At 34.0% G+C, this 19714-nt stretch overlaps 1 protein-coding gene across 5 annotated transcripts in view; it reads right to left on the bottom strand.

Moving 5' to 3' along the window:
• The window catches only part of IntS12 (Integrator 12), a 64261-nt gene extending 44626 nt beyond the window's left edge, over positions 1-19635 (bottom strand). For 4 of the 5 annotated variants that reach the window (XM_069837000.1, XM_069836997.1, XM_069837002.1 and 1 more), the window contains exons 1-6: positions 19479-19635; positions 13482-13651; positions 10857-10958; positions 8375-8610; positions 4824-4983; positions 3257-3410 (exon numbers count right to left, since the gene is read on the bottom strand). In XM_069837000.1, coding sequence (XP_069693101.1) covers positions 3257-3410; positions 4824-4983; positions 8375-8610; positions 10857-10958; positions 13482-13651; positions 19479-19533 — 877 coding nt within the window. In that variant the 5' untranslated portion in view covers positions 19534-19635. The remainder of the gene's footprint in view (positions 1-3256; positions 3411-4823; positions 4984-8374; positions 8611-10856; positions 10959-13481; positions 13652-19478) is intronic. The other variant, XM_069836999.1, reaches the window with a different exon arrangement.
• Between the last annotated feature and the right edge of the window lie 79 nt (positions 19636-19714).

Below are 19714 nucleotides of genomic sequence, written 5' to 3'. Positions count from 1 at the left end.
CCAAAATTACAGATACACACCAGTCAGCATTCACTGTTTCTTTGAAAAAATAAGGCTAATTATTCTATTTGAACTCACAGCACACAACATTCCAATCTTAGGATCATATAGTGGATGTTTGTGTATAAGTCTAGGCTTTGCGTCACTGCCAATTATTTTGACTATTCACTAGGCCCTGTTTCTTTTAAGAAACAATTAATGTTGCCTGGTACATATCCATAATTTTGGAACAGGTTTCTCCTTACGTTGAAGAGAAATGAAAGCATTAACTATCTCAGCAAGATGGGGCTACAGCGCATACATGAGGTCGAACCTCATTGCTTGCGATTCCTGAAGTTTTTGGTGACAGAATAAGTAGGCCTACTTGTGCAGTGAATGAAAATGTATTACATACCTACCTTCATTACTGTTGCACATAATTTTTCCCCTAACAATATTTATAATAAATACAGAATAACTAAGATGATGTCTCTTGGCTCTTAAAGGATCAATTGCTCTCCTAATAAATCACTTCAGATGATAACTTTGTTTCATGTAATCTCATTATGTATCTTGTTTTATTTAATCTATGTTAGTTATTTTATTTATTTTAATGTCTTTGTAAACTAAAATTTATTATGTATCTTGTTATTTATTGTATCTTTTGGTAGCTTTACTACTTCTTTGAAGAACTTAAGTATGTTAAAATTAAATTCATACTAGAAATATTATTGTGTGTGTGTGTGTTTGTGTGAGTACCTAATGACGAACCTATGATCTGTAATAGACTGTACAAGGAATAAATAAATACAATACAATATGATGTTACAACATCTGTCTCAAAGCACAAGCAGAATAATTTTAACAACTTCTATGGAAAGGTAAGGAATATTAAGTACGTTCACAATTTTAATTTGGAAAATAATGGTACTAAGTTAGCCTCGTGTGTTCATCTAATGCATAAGAATATATATATGCATTGTACTGATCTATCAACCACAGATCATGTGGGGATTGGAGCGTCGGCAGGCAAGCTGTGTGTGCCTGTGGCCATGGTGCCACTGAAAGCAAGCCTGGGTAAACTGATGGCTCTTTATAAGTCTACAGAAGTGAATTATAGTGTAATGGATTTGTAAGTACAATTTTATTGCCATATTTTAATGAATTCTTTACTGTTTTACACCAACATTTCATGGCTAAGCAGGTATGAATTTAACTGCTTTCATAATCAGCCTATTTATATGCATAAGGATATCCAGTAAAAATTAATTATTGAATTATGCATCAATACTTCTACATATACAGTTGTTTGAACTTTACCAATTTTCTTTAACTCAGTTTTAACCGAAAATAATACAGAGCCATTATTATCAATGGTCCCAGAAAACAGAAGCCGGTCAGCCGGCCATGCCCTGCATGGTTTCTGCCATGCGTGTAACTGTTTCTCCCATGCAATAGACCTCCAGTAGCCATATGGCATTCAGTGCGCTTAAAATTCGTGTTATTCTTCAAGTGTACAACGTTAGTGTATAACGTTTAATGATTATTGTGCATTTAGGTAATGCCTAGCAACAAATTCTCATTGCGTGAACATGTGTATATGTACAATATGTACATAAAAGGCAAAAGGTCGTGTGCAAAAACAAAAATTTCGAATAAAGTTTCCAAACAGACCTGTGGCTTCTGCCAAAATAATTAGACGACTTGCTAAAAGATTCAAAGAAACAGTCTCTGTGAACAATCGAAAATCAAGCAGAAAACGTAGTGTTCTTACAGAAGAAAAATTAGATGAGATTGGTGAAAGATTAGAACATACCCCTCGAAAATCTCTAAAGGGTTTAGCACAGAAAACTGGAATATCTCAGTTCTCTGCAAGAAATGCAACAAAATTATTAAAACTGGGCTCCACAATGCCCAGATCTAACACCCTGTGATTTTTATTTATGGGGAACACTGAAAGGTAGGGTTTATAGGAAAAATTCTCATTATATAGATGAACTAAAAGACTATTTATATGAGAAGAAATCGAAGCTATCAATGATGTGGAACTTCAGAGTGTTGTTCATTCTTTCATCAGAAGATGTCAGTTGTGTGTGGTGGCAAATGGGGGCCATTTTCAGCAACTGCTGTGAGCATGGTAAGTCCAAATTATTGAACATTTATTGTTAGTACTGTTATATAAGCTTATTGGAGAAATCCTGGAGAAATGGTTACACATTCAGCGGAAACCATACAGCACATGGCCGGATACTGTTTTCTGGGACCACTGAAATAATAATGGCTCTGTATATATTGTTACTTTTATAACCTCTCAAGTGGCATTATGTAAACTGTTGTTCATTCTAATAGAAACTGTTAGTAATGAAACAGGCTTGTAATGGATAATCTCAATTGTTTTCCATTCATTTACAACCAAAGTATTTTACATTGAAAAATGTACTTTCTATTCTTAGGACAGTTTGAAGAAAGGTCAATACATTTAAGATATAGTTATATAACTAAGATATGAAAGTGGTATTTTATGTAATGATATGCTTTACCGCGTATATATGTCTGATATTAGCAAACCAAATCAAACAAAAAAAAAAAAAGAACAAAGATTAATTTCTTTACTTCAACAAACTTAAAACTGACATTTAAAGAAAATAACACTCCCGTCTATATATTCTGGAAATTAGAAACAAAATCTTGTGATATTAACAATGTTTACAATCTTTATAATATACCCTGAATTTGATGAAGCAGTTTGCTGAGGCTAGAAACACAGTAAATAAATAATGGATTTAAATTATGAATATCACCTTCTTTCACAATTGAGGAAAAGCCAACATTTGTGTCTATTAAGGGAATAGAACTGTTAAAGATTTAAATTAATTCTAAAATAAGTAAATATACCACCCTGCAAAGCATATTTCAATCATAAATATCTCCTTGGAACAGCAGTGGTATCAATAGTTCTTGCTATGATTGTTTGAAATAGAAATAACTTTACATTTAAAACTTAAATAGTAATCAATAAAATCTAATCAAAACATCCTAAAAGTTGCTTCACTCAAAATACTCTTGTTATGTTTAATTTTTATATTTGAAAGCATAACGGAAAAAAGTGGATTTCGTAACTTGTTCCTATATGAAGGTTATAATAAATATTTCTTTCATAAGATCATTCTCAGGAAATTATTTCCCAGTGTCACATAATCTAGGTCAGGTTTGTATATATTTTAAGCAATTATATTTCTCAAATATTACGAGGACTTATAAATAACTGCATCCCTACCTCCAAATGCTTTATTTGCAGTGCTGAAGTTAGGAGATGTGTTTGATTTGGAGGAGACAGCTGTGAAGGAAGGCTTCCCCGTAGAACCAGCAGATGGAGTATTGTATGGTGATTGTGCTCCAGACTGCTTACTGGAATTGTTGCCAGCACCTTGCTGAAATGCATTACCAACATTTTAATGGAACAATATTTGCAATACAACCGATCACATATTCACAATCAAACAGTGTTTAGAGAAGACAAGTGAATATAATATCGCTATACATATGCTTTTTATAGACTTTAAACAGGCATTTGATAACATGAATCGATTTAAAATTCTGGAGGCTATGAGAGAATTTGGTATCCCTACCAAATTGGTAAATTTAACAAAAATAACCCTTTCCAAAACATATAATAAGGTAAAGATACAAACAAAACTATCTGATAAATTCTTAACAGTAAATGGGGTGAGGCAAGGAGACTCCTTATCTACAATTCTGTTTAACATCGGCCTTGAAAAAGTCATTAGGAACATTGATATAAATTTTAATGGTACCATATTTAATAGGACCAGACAGTGCATGGCCTATGCAGATGATATTGTGGTCATGAGTAGATCTCTTGGAGTGCTAAATGAAATAGTAAACCAAATTCAAATAGAAGCAGAGCACATGGGGTTAAAAATTAATAAAGAGAAAACTAAATATATGAGAAACATAAGACCAAGTGGCGTTTGTAATAAAGATATTATAATAAATGGACAGAAATATGAGGAAGTAGATTCTTTTAAATATTTAGGAGTTCTAATTACCCAAGAAAACACTGCAGATGCGGATATGAGGCAAAAAATTGCTGGGGGAAATAGATGCCTGAGCGCCCTTAACAAAACTTTGAGAGCAAGATGCATAAGTAAAGAAGCAAAACTTACATTATATAAAACAGTCATAAGACCAATTGTGCTTTATGGCAGTGAAACTTGGACTCTGTTGAAGAAAATGGAACAACAACTGATGACATGGGAAAGAAAAATTCTAAGGAAAATCTATGGTCCTAAATATGAGAATGGGCACTGGAGAATTAGATATAATACAGAACTGAAAACTCAATATAAATCTCCAGATATTGTTGCTGAAATCAAAGCCCGTAGGTTGGAATGGTTAGGACATGTAATCAGGATGAATGATCAGAGAATACCAAAAAAGATTCTAAACACAAAACCAGAAGGCAGGCGCAATATTGGCAGACAGAAACTAAGATGGTTGGATGGAGTGGAGGACGATTTAAGGACTCTAGGCGTGAGAAGATGGAGGCAGAAGGCTCTGGTTGGACAGGAATGGACCAAGATCCTAATGGAGGCCAAGGCTAGACTACAAGGGCCGAAGTGCCAAAGAAGAAGAAGAAGAATATTTGCAATAATTATTCACACAAAATAACTAAATATCTGGTAAATGTCAGTTTAAATTCTTTCTGCTTAAGCAAAAAGGAATACCTATTTAAAAATTAATCTATGCAGTGGCTAGATCTGTAAAAAAAAAATCATATTTCAGCTTAAATTTTGAAGATTTACTTCGGAGTTGCAACTCACCATTTTACTCATTGCTTTGGTGCAGTTTGAACAATACCATGCAGAACGTGGGTCATTCATATCTGCCTCAGCTACGGGTGGTTGATGGCATTCTTGATGGTACAGGGAATGACATTCTATACACTCCACCAGTTGATTACGTGCAACTACATCCATTCCTCTGTGTACATAGAGCAAGATAAAAATTCAAAGATATATACACACACACTAAAAGAGAGGTTAATTGCCAATGAATATCTGATAATGTGATAATGTAAAAAAAAAGTTTCTAAATGTTCACTATTCACTCATAACATGAATATTGCAGACAGAATTTTTTTTTTCCCCAATGTATACTACAACGCACCAGTGTGATGATTATGATTAATGGAGCAATGGTGGAATGACGGTAGGGGAAATGGCAGTACCCAGTGAAAATCTACCACACACACCAAAAGAGAGGTTAATTGCCAATGAATATCTGATAATGTGATAATGTAAAAAAAAAAGTTTCTAAATGTTCACTACTCACTCATCATAACATGAATATTGCAGACAGAATTTTTTTTTTTCCCCAATGTACACTACAACGCACCAGTGTGATGATTATGATTAATGGAGCAATGGTGGAATGACGGTAGGGGAAATGGCAGTACCCAGTGAAAATCTACCACCTAACATCATCACTGTTCACCACATGGACCCACCGGGATTCGAACTCAGGTTACTAGCATGAAAAATCAACACTCTAGCTGTTCAGATAATGGTGCACCGAAATTTAAAATATCATATGCCATACTTAGAACCTTATCATTAAGTGACACTTGTACTACCTGTAGTTCTAATAATGGCCAGAGAGGAATTTACAAAATTTGGGCCCCTGGGCTAGTCTTAGTATTATTATTACCATTACTATTACTACCACCAGATGTCTGAGACGTATTCTAAATAAAGATGGCCGGAAATAATAGCAAATGAAGAACTGTGGAGAAGAACTAACCAATCACAAATATATTACCAAATAAAACAAAGAAAATGGAATTGGATAGGCCACATGCTGAGAAAGCCAGATGGAGCTATTGAGAAGACTGCAATTGATTGGAATCCACAAGGAGTAAGGAAGAGAGGACGGCCTAGAAAAACATGGAAACAATCAATAGAGGAGGAAGTAGAGAGATGGGGGAAAAGCTGGAAAGAGATGAAACAGATGGCTGGAGATAGAGTACGCTGGAGGAACTTTACTGCTGCCCTATGTTCCACCTAGGAACAACAGGATACAAGAAGAAGACTACTACCACCACCACCACTACTACTACTGACAAGGTTTATTACTTACACCCCTTTAGCGTTTCTTTTTTTTTTTTTTTTTTTTTTGCAGTCCTTAGACTATAGCCTAGGTTAACCTAGTTGTAAATCCCCTTGTTAATGACTTTCAACATGCCTTAACAATGCAGCCACAAAAGAATCTCTTAAAGTCACTGATAATTACTATTAATAGTCACTATTTTTATTTAAAAAAGATTCTACACGAAAAGCTTATCTTCTAGGATTTCCTGGGTCAAAACATGTATGTTGTTCATATACTGAATATTCTAACATGATTATGCACTGTACAATGGCTAAAAACTCCGACACCTGGAAAATTCTCTGTGAATCTTCTGTGCTCTTGTTGGACAGTGTTTGTGAATATGTGTAAACACTTGCCGTTGTATAATAAACTGAGAAACATCCATTCCATTCGCACGATTAAAACAAAAATTCTGGTTTGTAGTAAATGCCAGAGCCAGAAGGAAATTTACTTCAGGCCTTGATCTTTGCCAGAGTACACAACTTGAGGCTAGTAAGAGAAAATCAGTCATGATACACCTTTTGCCAATAAAAGACTGCTTTGCAGTCAGATTATAAAACAGAAGCTTTCTATTTGCACTACAAATTCAATTTGTATTACTAGCGACAAATATCAGATACGCTTTAAAATATAGAGCTAGTTTAGCCTTATTTTTTGGGGGAATATGCATAATCAATAATGAAAATTACAATACAGTACTTCTTTCCTCATAATGTACTTTGACATGAGACAAAGGCAGCACATCAGGACTGTTGGAAGTGTAGTTAAATATGTGGTAACACTATTCCATAGATATAAATTCTTATTATACTTTTCAAATGTGAATAGGCTTTAAATAAAAAACATCAATCAAATAATTGCAATGCTCGAGTAATAGCCTATGAGACATCTTCAGTTAAGAAAATCCAAAAATCTCACTTGAATATCTACTACCTTTCGCTTCATAGTCATGAGTGTAAAATACTTCACAATGCTGATTATCAGTGGCAGTGCATCCTATGCATTCAATGGTTCAGAGAACCCCCAGGAAAAACAAAGAAAAACAATTTAATTGTTTAAATAAATTTATTTATAATTTACACTACCATTCTTTGTTTCTTGCTCATCTTTAATAAGTTTACTTGCGGCTCTGATGTATTTTTATCATATGAAAACCTATGAACCGCACCGAGCCAGCTTCTGGACTTGCGTGCAGGACGAAACGCAAGGGTATTTGCTGCAGGGCAAACGTGTGGATGTACTGGCCCTTGAACCAGCACAGCTGTACAGTCATGTATTTGTGAGACAGCCAACACACCATGGTGGAAAACGAAGGCCTCGTGATCCAAACCGGAAGTTAGCTTCAATCTGTGGCTGAGATTATGCTTTTAGCACGTGTAGGCCTATGTGTGTGTTATTGATTGTTTTATTTATTAGTGGTTTCTTACAACTCTTTAAATGTCCATTCGGTCGTTCTTGGTGTTTTAGTTTTAATATATTCATCTGTGAGTGTGACCAGTATTCTTTTCCAAAGAAAATGAATAGTGTTCAATATCTTTTACAAACAAATTTTTCAGTTTTAATCTTGGAAGATAAGTGTAAAATAAAGAAGCTTGGAAGGCCGTTACCTCAACTCGATTTAAAGCAAGCACAAACAAGCCGAGGTAAGACATTTGCATGGCTTTTAATGTAAAAATATATGAAAGAAACAGCTGGATTTGCGGTTGTGAATCTACAAATAAATTATTTTGTTCTCATGCCTGCCATTTGCTAAGGGTAAAGATATGAGCTGGATATGCCATTTGCCATTTGACACAGAACATTAAGAAGCATGAGGAATCTATTGCTCATAAGAATGCTTGCCTAAATTTATCAGTCCTTGGAGGAACATAAATTAGGCAACAGCTTAGCTCAGCTTTCAGGCAAAATATTGAAAGACAGAATGATAACATAAGGAAAAAGCGCTATGTTTTTTCAAAGATAATTCATCATCATCATCATCACCATCATCATCATCGTCAGGCTCATTTTAAGGTAATTATGTACTTTAAAGAACTGTAGTAAATTTGTTTTATTTTTCAGAAATGAGATATTGTTTAAATTGTTGGAAAACTATGTAACATAATAAAAGTAGTGAACACCTTGTCATTTTAAGCACGAACAGCCACTGATGATAATTTATCACTAAGGACAAAATCTCAATGTAGAATATAGTCAGTGGATTAGCGTGATATGCATACATTACCTGCAAACAACGCAAGTTAAATCTTCTTCTAGAATTTCAAGAGCAAGACCATCATCATCGTCGTCTGGTTGAAGAGAATCTTCATTGATTGTCTCTGTATCATGAATGGTCATGGCGTGAGGTGAGGGAGCAGGGGAGGAATTTCCAATTAGGGGAGGTTTGGAAATATCACTGCTCTTTGGTCTTTTGTTGATAATTGTCTCACGGTTTGATTCTGGCACCTCATCTGCACTGATCTGAAACAAATAATCAAGTATGTTTTATTGTTTAGAAAACATTTTAACTACACACAAATCTATTTGAATTATTGATACAGGATTAATAACAGTGAAAGAATACACTTTCTCCAAAATATCCTAGCCTATTTAGGATTGCAATGTTCCTCTCTAATTCCTGAAGTAACTTTTCAGTCTAATGTGGTTTTAGACTTTCACAAAGTTCATGTGATGCAACACATAAAAGTGAAAATTTTCGAATGCGTGCAGGTTTTTCAGCAACTCATTGTACAATGTATAAATCTTACTATTTTTCGTCAAAATATCATCTTGAATCCAAATGTGTCTAATAGTCCAGAGCATCTTATTGTACGAAAAAGACGGTATAAAAACATTGCGAAATTTCATGTCAAACAGTGTAATAAACTCAATAACAGCAATTCACTAATACCCAATAAATTATTTAGTTATAGGTGTGATTTAACACATTTCAATTGAAACGAAGTTTTTTAAGTGCAGCTACGAGAGACTGAAGCAGATGGGAGAGACAAATCATGTTCTTGCTACCCCACATGCAATGTCCATCATGGCTGCAGGAAACTTATTTCTGAGGTGCCTAAAATAGATTATGCGGAACTTCATTAACTTTATCAGGAGTTAAAAATAATCTGTTCAGAAAATTAGAAAGATCATATAAGAAAATTATAATAGATACATGTAAGTTAGTATGAATTGTTTCGTGACTTCTGGGTAGATGATATCTACCGTCTTCTCTTATGCTGCGCCACTTAGTGGTTTATCTTTCAAAATACCAGTATGTAGGAATTTTCGAAGTTTTTTTCCTATCTTATTAAGCCTTAATGTGGATACAATTTGTAGCTTTGCACACATCAAAGTTATACTCAATTTTCCTCTAAATCATATGAGTCTTAATGTCAATAATCCCTCCCTTCTGGATGATGCAGGTTATAATTTTCCTCTAAGTGAACTTACCCCACATAGAGAAATCCATGGAAGTGATATCAGGGTTTCTTGGGAGGCCAAAGGAAGACCATGGTTTTATGTGTACAATATTCAATTTAAACATGAAACAAAAGTTGAAAATTGTCACGAAGTGTCGAATTTGAGAATAGCATTCTAAGTGAATCTGACAATGATGAGAACTGATTAAACAAATTTTCATAGACGAAACTACCTTCATCATTATAATTGAGGCATTCCCTGAAATAACAACCTAACGTATGTTACCTCATCTTTCTGTTTCCAATGTATATTGAATCCTTAATAGCACATCTCCCTCTTGACACAATATTATTTCCCTCCAACACAGCGCCCTCTAGAAACATTTCAATGTCGTTTTGCTCAATGGTGTTATATGAGATCTAAAATGTCTGATGCTCTGTATCTCAAACTCAAATTTTTCAGTTATGTTCTTGTTCCAGAGAATGCCTTAATTAAAGAGTATGGGTTTAACTACAACTAAAGAGATTCATGAATACTGTACTTCAAAAGTTAACAGTGGTAAAAGGTTGATGCACGACTGTGTGTTATGATTATTCATACCTATGGATTTCTTCACAGAGGGATATGTTAAGAACACTCTATCCTGCATCACCTCAAAGAGAAATCACTGACATGATAACAACCATTACACCTAATATGATCCAGATTATTTTAAGGGAAATCAAGTATAACCTTATAGTCTGCATAGCTATGAATGATGCTCACAATGAGATTCACTGAGGTAGGAAGCAAAACTTGCTTCTTCTATACATTTTAAAAGAAGAATCAATTGAGGCATTGTGGATATTAGGAAATTCGACAAAAAATCTGTATTGCGAGTTTGCCATAATATCCACAACACCTCAATTGTTTTGTTCAATTAGTTTGGAAGTTATTTGAATATGAAATTGTGAACATCTTATTTGATGACCATGAAATTTTATATATGATTTTTCAAATTTTCGATAAAAAAAAAAGGCTTGGAGATTCACAAAAAGGAAAGAATTGCAATAGTTTGTAATTTTGATTCATTTTAAGGTATTTTGTTGACATGTCTCTACAGATGTGAATACATCACTGAAACAGGCTCAGAAACTGAACTCAGATTGCGTGAATACGATCCCAGTACAACAGAAATAAAACAGGTAATTCTTTGAATAACAATAATTTCAGGACACACAGTCCATCAGTAATCCAACCTGTTTGGAGGGCACTGTATTTTCACTCTGTGTTCCACAAATTTAATTCACATAACTAAGTCTTACTTTTTCGAAAATCTTCTTTTCAGATTCTTTAGAGAAGTCATCTTTCCTTCCACTTGAAGAAGAACTTGATGACTTTGAATTCTCTCTCTTGCTCAGTGGTTCCTATAATAAAATTTGTAATGTCTGTAATATGTCAGTAATTATAGTGAGAATTGTGATGAAATGTTATCTAAATATTATGATTTTAAACCATTTTGAAATATCTATTAAGATAGGCTACACACTAATCTCCTCTTTCCAAAAAAATATAATTTATACACTATACTTGGGCAGCAAAAATGGTGCTAGCGGATCTCGTGAAGGTGGGAAACTGAAGGTTCTAGATCTGGGCCTGCATATCCTGTTACGGAGTTTTAAGTAAATATGATAATAGAGTAATTACCAACATACTTTTTTTTAGTTGTTTATTTAACACATCTTTATCAATTACTAGATTTTTTATCATCATGAAATTGGTGATAGTGGGATGGCATTTGGCGAGGTAAGGTCGACAATTTGTCATAGGATTACCTGATATTTTCATTACAGTTGAGTCTCAATCAGATATAATCAGCCCAAGTGGGAATCGAACTCAAACTCAAGTGCATCCCAGGATCAGCACATAAATGTGCTATTGCCTGAGCTATGCTAGTGGCTGAGATGTATTTATTAGTACACTACATCAGGACTACATAACAGCATTTACTTACAATTATTGGATTAGTAGCATAATAAGTGTCTAAAATAAACACGTGTAGTTTTGAGACCTGTAATTTGCGTACATAATTCGAACAAATAAAGAAGAACGATGAAACACTTGTTCCAATTCTAAAAGTAATAGTGTTATTGACAGACTTCTGTTAAGAACAGAAAAATGTGCATAATGGTGCTTTCAACTCCAGAAAAATTGGAGCCTTACCTCAAAACATAGACTACTACAGTATATGATTTTCAAAGGAAACTCATACATAGGCATATTTACATTTACGATTTGAGGAGAAAGCCATACATAAGCATATTTACGAGTATCACACAAGGTATCTACATGGTATCTGCTGTCAAGATTTTAAGCATAAAGCTAGACATTATAAAGTTTTAATTTAAATTCAATATCCAGCCGCACACGGCACTGGCATCTGATTTCCATTATTTAAGATCAAAGGAAACTGAGAAATGGAATATCTTTACAAATATACAGGTGGAAAAATTTATAGGGTGGAAGTGATATAACTGTGCAGACTAAAGGGGACAATAAAATACATTAAAATAAATAAAAAAACTATTTTACATTTTGTAATTAAGTCCATGGTTAATTAGGATATTAGGCTGAAATTCTACGTAGTTTGAAAACAGCGCATTGCTGGCTCATTTACGAACTCAGTCTCAAGAGCAGCATTTCGTCCCTTAGAACTGCAGTAGGATTGCCAAATTTCCTAATAGTATTCCGAAATGATACAGTGTTAAAAGTTGTGTAATCAAGATGTATATATTAAATAACTGTAATTTTAATATGCATTCTAAAAGAGGATTGTTCTTTATGGTATGTATTTTTCTTTTGTTTTCCAATCGCATGGTACCGGAATCGTCATTAGATATGGGGAAAGGAGGTATTTCGGTTGTTTAAAAATTTGCAGCTGGTTACTTTTGTAATGTACTAGTTAGCCAAGTATAAAGTAGAACAAGAAATTAGAGTTCTACCATGCTTATAGAAGTTATGTTCAAACTAAGGCACAGAGAACGAAATGCAAATGTTACTTATTTCACTAGAAAGTGCTCCAAATTACAAGCTCTGCAAATTACTAGATGCCTATCTATCTCCTCTATGAACTAAATAAAATAAAAACTATACAGTAACTGAGAATCGAACCTATTACTTCCTACACACAAGCCAGATGCTTTACCCCTACTCTATGGTGATTCTAATAAAAAAATGAACAGCTAGTTGCATGTGAGTAACTACCTTCACAAATGACATGAACACCAGCTCAAGGAGCACAGATTCGTATTTACAGCATTGCCTGTGAATGTGCGAGATTACGTAACTTAAAAAAAAATAGAGGCAAACATTACATCCGGTATAGGTAGAATAACACGAAATAATTATTAAAAGCTAAATACGCAACTGACAAAAAAACTTGCTCTTAAGAATTTACTGAAATGCATCCTAAAAATGTCTCAGCTGATAGAAGTAGTACACAATGTTTGCATGTGTATTGTACCTGTATAAGAATTTATAACAAATAGAGAAAAGTTAAACTTTTCCTTCTTCAAAGGAATTTTTCAATCATACATTTATTCGGATCAAATATCTGCACATTTAAAGGACAAAACTTAAATTCTTTCAATAATTTATTATCATAATACACTGCTCTCTTAAATTAACTGAGCATATTGGGAATTGAGTCAATGGATTTCCCAAAACACGCTATGAAATATTTCATATAAAACTATTTTTATTTCGAAAAGAAAGCAAAAACGAGCAAAATTGTATAAACATTTTTTGTTTGAAGGAATAACCCTCTGAAATTAATTATATTACTAACGGTTCACCCTGTGTGTGTGTCTATATATATCAGAACCTTTATTTTATAATCTCATATTCTTCTTATTACAATCTACTTATTGTTTTTAGTTAAATTTATTTACCTTTTTAATAAAGAGATTTGCCAGAGTCTTGCTGCTACCATGGCGTTGTCTGATAGCTTCATCAAGCATAGAGCGCAGCTGATCCTCAGAATCCTTCGCCTTAGAGTGCATTAACCTCAGAGCTCGAGCAAATGTTGGGTCCAAATCAAAGGATGCCATCATTAGCGGCACTAAGTTGAATCAGAAACAGTGGATAATCATTCAATTTTGAAAATATGATATAAAACTGTTGCTTACATTCTGTAGCAGTTAATTTTTGTCAGCAGTTGAAAGAGTAGAGTTGCGTACTTCGATGTGTTGAAATCACGTCCATCTAAGTTAGATGAGGTTTATTAGATCTGCAAGGTATGAAATTAGTTCCATGAGAGTCGTCAAAAATAAAATAATGTTTTCCCATATTAGTCTGAGTTGGTGAATGAATGCTTTTTTACATTTTAGTTATTATGTGTTGCTTTAATTAGTAGTTTCAGAATGTACCACTAGTTTATAGCGCTAATATACAATCCGGCAACAGGATTAGATATGAGTTTAGAATAATGTTCGTAAATTTGCTGCATGATGATCCATCTGCTGGTGGTCTTACATCCACTTCCCTCAGCAAAGTTGAACGATCATCCAACAAGTACAGCGGTAATATGTGGTTAGCACAATTAACCTCCCAGACATTACAACTCTCTTGTGAAACCGAATTTTGTTATTCACTGTGCTGGGTGGGCAACGGTCCCATACACCAGTCGAACCAGCACTCATTCCATTAATTCTAGTCCAAGGCATGGTGTCTTAAGCCATGGAGTTACGGTGCAGGATGAATAATGCTCGTACTGTTACAAATGAAATTGCTTACCTTTCCGTGACAAAACCAGACACTTTTGCTATCACAAATTAATACTTCATGCTATCTAGTGTTAAAGAATGGATAAGTATGGCAATATTATTCATAATTTTGTTGTCATATGTGTTGGTCTGTGCTTACAAAATAGGTACTGGTACAAGCTGGCGTAGGCTATATGCAGAACACAACATGTCATTACAATTTCTATTGCTAGATGAGCCCTGATATACCATAACAAGATTAATTCAATTACTAAACATTGTGTATCGTGAAAATTGTTTCATTAATTGAGAATTACTTAATTCTTAATTGGTTATTTTATGACGCTTAATCAACTGCTGTGGTTATCTAGCATCTGAATGAAATGAAGGTGATAATGCCAGCGAAATTAGTCCAAGGTCCAGTGCCGAAAGTTACCCAGTATTTGCTCTTAATGGATTGAGGGAAAACCTTGGAAAAAATCTCAACCAGGTAACTTGTCCCAACCAAAATTTGAACCCGGGCCTCATTTCAAGGTCAGGCACACCATTACTCCACAATGGTGGACTATTACAGTGTTATTTGAGATATGTTTGATAATATGTTAAATAAAGTATGCAAATTTTCATTGTGTTTCAATGGAATATACATTTTTGTTTCCAGAAAGCCTGGATTTGTTCAATTAAAAAGTTTGCTTTCAAACTACTTTCTTCAGCTTCTTCCTTTACTTTGACAAATTGGTTGGTTTTCTTTTCTGTGTTTTTCCTTCTGATTTTATTTCTGAAACTGCAGAGCTTACTTATTACATACTTACTTACTTATGGCTTTTAAGGAACCTGGAGGTTCATTGCTGCCCCCACATAAGCCCACCACTGATCCCTTTTCTGAGCAAGATTAATCCAGTCTCTGCCATCATATCCCACCTTCCTCAAATCCATTTTTATATTATCCTCCCATCTACGTCCCGACCTACCCAAAGGTCTTTTTCCCTCTGGTCTCCCAACTAACACTCTATATGCATTTCTTAATTCGCCCATATGTGCTACATGCGCGCTTCTGTATAGGGACAGCAGCATTTCTCTAAGGTTAGGGCCCAGTTTAGGTATGTGTGTGTGTGTGTGTGTGTATATTAATAAAAAAAAGTCATATAAACATGCGTCCTACTCTCAATATTTTCTAGCCCCTAATTTTCGATTATTACACACACACCTAAACAGGGCTCTAACCTTAGAGAAATGACGCTGCCCCTATACGGAAGTGCCCTGTCCATCTCAAACGTCTGGATTTAATGTTCCTAATTATGTCAGGTGAAGAATACAATGCGTGCAGTTCTGTTTTGTGGAACTTTCTCCATGCTCCTGTAACTTCATTCCTCTTAGCCCCGAATATTTTTTAGGTTTCGTAACAGGGTTTTTTTATGGTGATTAATTTTTAGCTTAGCACAACTTACTTTTTAAATTACATTTTTCTAAGCTTTCTGAGAAGCTGATTTTGTTTTCTAATTTGCCTGTTCATTTTGTTAGGTTGTAATTTAATGGTTTTGTGAATTAATTTAATTTCAATTGAGCATTGTGTGAATGTAGGTTTTTTTATATGCTTAACAGCCTTCTGCAATTGAAATATTTTCTCCATTGAGAGCTGATGTGATTGGTTCAAAATCAGATTTATTTTTCTTTGCAGGATGGTTGGCTTTTCACACTTCTGTTACAGTACTTCTGTGCCCCCTACTTATGTCTGAAGAAATTTGTTTAAGTTTTGGAAAATGTTCAAACATGGATGGTACATTGCTAGGATGCAGACATTTTCTTGTAGTGGTAATGATAAAATCAGCTTTAGCTGCAGACACGTGATATTGTGCTTGGTGTTCAAAGAGTCCCTGACTTATCATCTTGGTGAGAAATGGTTAAACAGCACTTCTTCTGTAGTACATCATATTGTGGAAAATTATGAAATGACAAGCCATATTTATTACTGTGCATTATTTTGCAAAATGGCACAAGATAATAAACTATTTCTAGTCACATAAAAACAGCAGACTAACATCTTAATTTAATGTAATTCTTAATTCTAACGTCTAATGTGGATATGTATTCATTTTAAATTTTTGATCGGTGTAGAGAATATGAAGTTTGTTGCAATCTCGTGTGTGGAGAAAAAATTTTGAGCAGTTTTTTTTTCTTGTGAAAAATGATTTTTGGACGTTGTTAATAATAAGTGATTAATAGTAGAAAACACGTTTTCAATTTCCCCCAATTTTTTTTTTTTTTTCAGGTACAACATATTCTCCAGAAATGTAGATTTCTTTTTTAGATTTTCAATGTGCCAAATGGTACTGATAAGAAACAGTTACACAAAAGTAAAAAGTGTGTAGAAGCTTCCATGAAGACATAATTAACTGTAAAACAATCAGTTAAAGAACAAGTGGTATTCTACAAGGTTTTCAGGAGTCCTGAACTATCAGCACATGTTTCCCCACCACAAGAAGCATTTAGTTGAGGGAGAAAGATAGAGCTTATATTGTTGCTTCGAGGTCTTCAGAGGGAAGTCAATGGAAGAGATAATGTTATCAATGACATAATGAAAGAGAATTATAGGTAGTAAGAGGAAGGGATAACAATGGCAGTAAAGTCTGGTGAAAATAATGGAGTACAGTCAGTGTCATCTAGGATTGCTTAATTTTTTTTGTTGGTTATTTAACGACGCTATATCAACTACTGGGTTATTTAGCATCGAGATTTGTGATAGTGAGATGGTATTTGGCGAGATGAGGCCGAGAATTCGCCATAGATTACCTGATATTCACCTTACAGATGGGGGAAACCTCGGAAAAAACCCAACTAGGTAATCAGCCCAAGCAGGGATCGAACCCACACCCGAGCGCAACTTCAGACTGGCAGACAAGTGCCTTAACCGACTGAGCCATGCTGGTGGCTGGATTGCTTAATTGTATGGAGGTAAACCAATCAGCATAAGTGAACTGAAATATTAGATTTTCAAGTAATTCTCCCTGGTATTCTCGGCAAAGTGGTTTATGCAATCGTGTGTTGGATTTGAATGGCAATGCTTGCATTCGTAATGTGTCAAGTGAAGTTCAGTGAGGAGAGAAATGATAGAACTTTCTACAGCCTGCCAATATGGCACAGCTACAGTTGGAGCCACCGATTTTGGCATATAAACTTGATGGCAGTGTCCAATCGACCATCTACTGTTGTCCTGTAGGAATGAGTTGCAATAATGCTCTCATTCGTTGTGTATTTTTTCTTACCCCTCAGCTCATATCATTATTATGAAACATAGAATACTACATTCTTACTGATTATTGTGCTTTATAGTGGTTCAAATAGATAGAATGTGTAAATAATAAACAGTTTTATGTCTCTCCTGAAATGTCTGGACAAATCACATACTTACGTGTAATAGATCTAGGCCACCGAATATTGACTCAGCTGTTGAAAAATGACAACGAAATTATACACATGGGCTTAACATAAATAGTATGGTTTTAAATACTTCATTATTTGTGGATGATTAGTGCTCATATCCGGATCGGAAAACAAATGACAAATTACAATGCATTATCTTCAAAAAATGCACGATGACCTGTAATATTAAAATTTCCAATGTTCAATCTAAAACAATGGGAGTTGATAATTTAAGATGTAAAATTATAATTATTGATGAAGCAATAGAACAAGTATCATCCTTTAAGTAATTACTTAGGTTGCAATATCTCATACATAAAAGAAGACGATATAGACCAAGAACTAAACAAATTTCAGCAAATGTGTGGAATAATTTGCTGCTCACTCAAAAATAAAAGTTTAAACGAAACACAGATGAAACTCTACAAAACTTTATCCATTTCACTTTTGACTTATGGGTGCGAAAATTGGAAATGCTAAAAGAAAACTGGAAAGCAGTGGAATGAAATTCCTCAGAAGTGTGGCATGTAAGGTATTCATTATTAGACCATCACAGAAACGAAGACAGAAGGTACCAATTAAATACTTACAATCTAGTCCATTGAGTAGAAGAACAAAAAGAAAATTGGTAGGAACAAATTCAAAGAATGAAAGAATAAGAACTTATATATTACCAAAAATACTCCTTAACTATAAGCTGAAAGAAGGAAGAGGTGTTGGAAGACCTAAAACACAATGGATAAATGATATAATTCTCTAAAGTCGGAACAGGCCTTATAGTCTAAACCCTGATGCTGAAGAAGACCTCAGATGCATACAACAATTGAAGAGGTGGATTTCAAACTGGCCTAAGTCAAAATGACAAGTTATGAGAAAAATGACAAATACTGATAAAACAAATTTCACGCTTCTAATGCCTGCATGCTTTTTTTTTTCAAATGGATCTAAGTCAAGACTTAGGAGAATCTGTTAAATAAACTTACACAATAATATATGAGCTTGGAAAGGGTAAATTAAAACGTGAATATAACAAGTTAAAATCTAAAAAAAAAATACTTAGGACATTTGTAATCCACCTCTTCAATTGTTCTTCCTGACACAAATATCAAAATAATCAGTTAAAGCCATAAATTCAGGTGAAACTAAATTTCAACTTGTGACTAAGTTCTAAGACTATATATTAAGAGTAGTCAGATCTTAAGATAATACATGTTAAAAATCAATAAAAATGTTAATGTTTATGTCTGTCATTACATTAACTCTTAATTTGCTGTTAATCAGCTTGACAACTGAAGTGAATAAATTTAATTAGACTTGAAATTTGTAATGCGATTAGCATAAGCATAGGTACATAGTAGGCTAAGATGATCAACACATTAAATTAAAATAGTCATACCAACTAATAGTAATGGGCTGTACTTTATTCAAATAGATTATTTCCCCAAAAAAGCTATGCAAATTGCTCTTAAATTGTTGTTTTTGGTTCAAATACATCTTTTTTCTGTGCCTCGTATAAGTTGTCCTGGAATGAAAATTATCATATAATTGTTACAATATTGTATTCAAACCTATATATTACGGTATATAACTGGCATAGGCCTCACTTATGCAGTGAATTTTTTAACATTGGTAAAAACACCCCATCACTGTACAATGTCTCAAATGTGTAATACCACTTCAACTTAATCATTATGAAATAAAATGGAAACACCATATTGTTTAATTAAAAGTAAATTACTCAGAAATAAATCTAAAGTTACATACCAAGAGTCAATATAAATATATTAATATGTCCAATTTCAAAGTGTATCGTTACCATACTACAAAATGTATTAAACTCATACTGATGACGTCATGGATTTGATTTTTCTTATCTATTTGTGTTACGTTGGTAACCAGTAGTGATGGTAATAATGCACCAAAAGTTCATGAGTTACCACTACTGAAACAAATGAGTACGTACACAGTAGCTCTGACTCCTTGTGGTTGAAATCAGAATT

The sequence above is a fragment of the Periplaneta americana genome, chromosome 10, assembly GCF_040183065.1.
Source record: "Periplaneta americana isolate PAMFEO1 chromosome 10, P.americana_PAMFEO1_priV1, whole genome shotgun sequence".
Lineage (NCBI taxonomy): Eukaryota > Metazoa > Arthropoda > Insecta > Blattodea > Blattidae > Periplaneta > Periplaneta americana.
The sequence above is the reverse complement of the archived record's forward strand: the minus strand, read 5'-3'. Positions and strand labels throughout refer to the sequence as shown.